At 37.6% G+C, this 3597-nt stretch overlaps 1 protein-coding gene across 1 annotated transcript; it reads left to right on the forward strand.

The window, feature by feature from the left end:
• Positions 1-206: 206 nt before the first annotated feature.
• Positions 207-1542, forward strand: ZBTB14 (zinc finger and BTB domain containing 14). The gene has a single exon (XM_010287904.1). The coding sequence runs from the start codon at positions 207-209 to the stop codon at positions 1533-1535; it is 1329 nt and encodes a 442-aa protein (XP_010286206.1). The 3' UTR covers positions 1536-1542.
• Positions 1543-3597: the final 2055 nt, after the last annotated feature.

A 3597-nucleotide genomic window follows, 5' to 3' on the forward strand; every position in this document is an offset into this window, starting at 1 on the left:
CATTTACATATTCACAATTTTAAAAGAAGTTTCAGATTAATGCTTTTATAATCTGAAAGGCGCTTTCTGGTCATATTAAGCAAAAAATTTATTTGGAAATGCTTTTGGTGTGTAAATGACATTAGCTGTTGGGATTTTATGACTCAGACTACTTAATAAAAATTACAGAACTTTCCTTTGTTATTTTACAGGAGTTTTTCATCAGTATGTCTGAAACCATTAAATATAATGACGACGATCACAAAACTGTGTTCCTGAAAACATTAAATGAACAGCGTTTGGAAGGAGAATTTTGTGACATAGCTATCGTGGTTGAAGATGTTAAATTCAGAGCACATAGGTGTGTGCTTGCTGCCTGCAGTACCTACTTCAAAAAGCTTTTCAAAAAACTGGAAGTTGATAGTTCATCAGTAATAGAAATAGATTTTCTTCGTTCTGATATTTTTGAAGAAGTCCTCAATTATATGTATACTGCAAAGATTTCTGTTAAGAAGGAGGATGTAAACTTGATGATGTCTTCAGGCCAGATTCTTGGTATTCGATTTCTGGATAAACTCTGCTCTCAGAAACGTGATGTATCTAGTCCTGAAGAAACCACACAGTCCAAGAGTAAGTATTGTCTAAAAATAAACCGTCCTATGGGGGAACCTAATGATACCCAAGATGATGAGGTGGAAGAAATTGGAGACCATGATGATAGTCCATCAGATGTGACGGTGGAAGGAACTCCCCCCAGTCAAGAAGATGGAAAGTCACCTACCACTACCCTGAGAGTGCAAGAGGCGATTCTGAAAGAGTTGGGAAGTGAAGAGGTTCGAAAAGTAAACTGCTATGGCCAAGAAGTAGAGCCTATGGAAACCACAGAATCAAAAGACTTAGGATCTCAGACCCCTCAGACTTTGACATTTAATGATGGCATAAGTGAAGTGAAAGACGAACAGACACCAGGCTGGACCACAGCAGCTGGGGATATGAAGTTTGAATATTTGCTTTATGGTCACAGGGAACACATTGTATGTCAGGCTTGTGGTAAGACCTTTTCTGATGAAGCGCGACTGAGAAAACATGAAAAGCTACACACTGCTGATAGACCATTTGTTTGTGAAATGTGTACAAAAGGCTTTACCACGCAAGCTCATTTAAAAGAGCACCTGAAAATACACACAGGTTACAAGCCTTACAGCTGCGAGGTATGTGGAAAGTCTTTTATTCGTGCACCAGATCTAAAAAAGCATGAAAGAGTTCACAGTAATGAGAGACCATTTGCATGCCATATGTGTGATAAAGCTTTCAAGCACAAGTCCCACCTCAAAGACCATGAAAGAAGACACCGAGGAGAGAAACCTTTTGTCTGCAGTTCCTGCACTAAAGCATTTGCTAAAGCATCTGATCTAAAAAGGCATGAGAACAATATGCACAGTGAAAGAAAACAAGTTACTACAGCCAATTCCATCCAGAGTGAAACAGAACAGTTGCAGGCAGCAGCTATGGCTGCTGAAGCAGAGCAGCAATTAGAAACTATAGCTTGTAGTTAAAAACTAAAGCAGAAACTTTATCAAAAATAATATAAGAAATTAAATTGAACAAAATCTATTGTTGGTATACGTTTAGACTGAGAATTATCTTTTCAAAAAAACATATTTTTTAGAGGATTTGAATGCTACATAGGAGCACATAGCATTGCTTGTTTAGGTATTTTAAAACATTTCAGAGATGGGTATTCTTAGAATATGAAATAGTTTTGTTGTCATTAGCAGTATAATGCACTAATACCTGGTTTAATTTTGAGAATATGATAAAGTTCTCTATAAAAACAGGGATCATCACCGGCAGATGTTTTGTTTCATCCAGTATGGAGTACTGCATACAAAGCAGACACCAAAATCAGCGAGTTTAAAAATGCTGAGATCTCAGAAAATAACAGCCACAGAAAGGAAATACTTGCTTTTCATAATTTTGAAAGTGTTATACCTACAATTTTTCAGAAACAGACATTTATTCCCTAAACTTTTTAATTCCTCCTTTTTTCACCTAATGTAGGTGCTAGAGCTTGCTACAACAGAGTGTAAGGGGGAACAGTGATCAGAACGAAATCACTTTGTATTCCATTCTCTCCGATATCCTCTTATTTTAATCAAGGTGGCAAGTTTAATGAAGTACTTGCTTTCCTGAAAAAAACTGCCTTATTCACAGTAGTCCTGGCTGGCAAAGCAGAAGGTTTGTGGCATTCACCAGTCCCTTCTGTGGGGAAAAGAGTCTGCCTCGTTTGTTTCTGTGTTGGCTCTTATGCAGGTCCCTGGAGATGGGACAGAGACACAAAGGAAAAAGGGTGCAGCATGGAGAAGGAGACCTGTTCCTTACTCAGACCCGGTAGAAATTAGTTAAAGCTAATACAGCCTGAGGCTGTGGGTTTTATTATGCGGCTTTGTAGTTCCCCTAACCTAGCACAGTTAAGGCAAAGGAGTGTTTCTGGCAGCTGAGGAGAATTAGCTGCACTGGCAAGTGACCAGGTGTCACTGCCGGACCTCCGCAGCTGCAGAGCGCAGCCACGGGCTATCGCATATGTGCCCGCACTGTTCAGACTGGGTTTGGTGTCGTCATGACTGGTCATACCAGCTAATAGGTCCCATTCACGTTTAAAAACTTCCGCCTTCTGGCACACCACCTCTCGGCAAAAGGGAGACTTCAGTGAGTGATTTCAGTCATAATTGAGCCAGAATCAGTGTTCACTAATAGTCTGTTACTTAGAGTTGCCTATTTTTTTTTCAGACAAGCTGGGGTAGATGCTGCTAATTTAACTGTTAACTCACAGAGTCAACAAAATCCGTGGTCTTTGGATTGCAGGCTGCTACGTGTAGTCAACAAGAGAAGACACAGTAACAGTGGTAATGTAATCCAACGGGATATCGAGCCTTTATTTTAAATTTGTAAATACTACAACTGTTGTCAAAACTTCTTTTGAAGTTGGAATGGGAAAAAAAACGCACTCGTGGGCACATGGTTTGATAACATTGGTCGCTCGCAATACCTATAGCATATGAAAGTGTTAGACCAGTTTCTGGTAGGTTACTATGTGGTAGATCACATCTTGCTTTTCTAAATAGAAATTGAAAATAGCATTTTTGGAACTGTTATATGGAATTTTGATTATTGGTTTTTTGTTTGGTTGGGTTTTTTTACAGATTTGTTTTATTCATGTACTCATCAGGTTAAGCAGTTACCTTAAAATGCCAATAATTGTTTGAAAGCTGGTCTGTAAATAAAACATGAACTTAATATTTTAGAAAATGTAAACTTTGGACCTTTACCAATATATTTTTTTAAAATGTTGCGTCATTTTACATTCAGTAATATTAGTTTGTAAACAAACTATACATTTTGTATCTGTGCAACATCAGAGGATGTGTATTCATTGCATTTTATTGGTTCTCTTGAGGAACATGATAAATGACCATTGTGAAAATGTTCTACTGTATATGATCATAGATATAAAGATAGTAGGTCCAAAATAGGATCTACTTTTTTTTTCCTAAATATATTAGTCTTTGCTATGTTTTCTTATCTAAAATTGTGTTAATTTTTTCTTAGATGATAAAA

This window comes from Phaethon lepturus, unplaced genomic scaffold (assembly GCF_000687285.1).
Source record: "Phaethon lepturus isolate BGI_N335 unplaced genomic scaffold, ASM68728v1 scaffold43095, whole genome shotgun sequence".
Taxonomy (NCBI): domain Eukaryota; kingdom Metazoa; phylum Chordata; class Aves; order Phaethontiformes; family Phaethontidae; genus Phaethon; species Phaethon lepturus.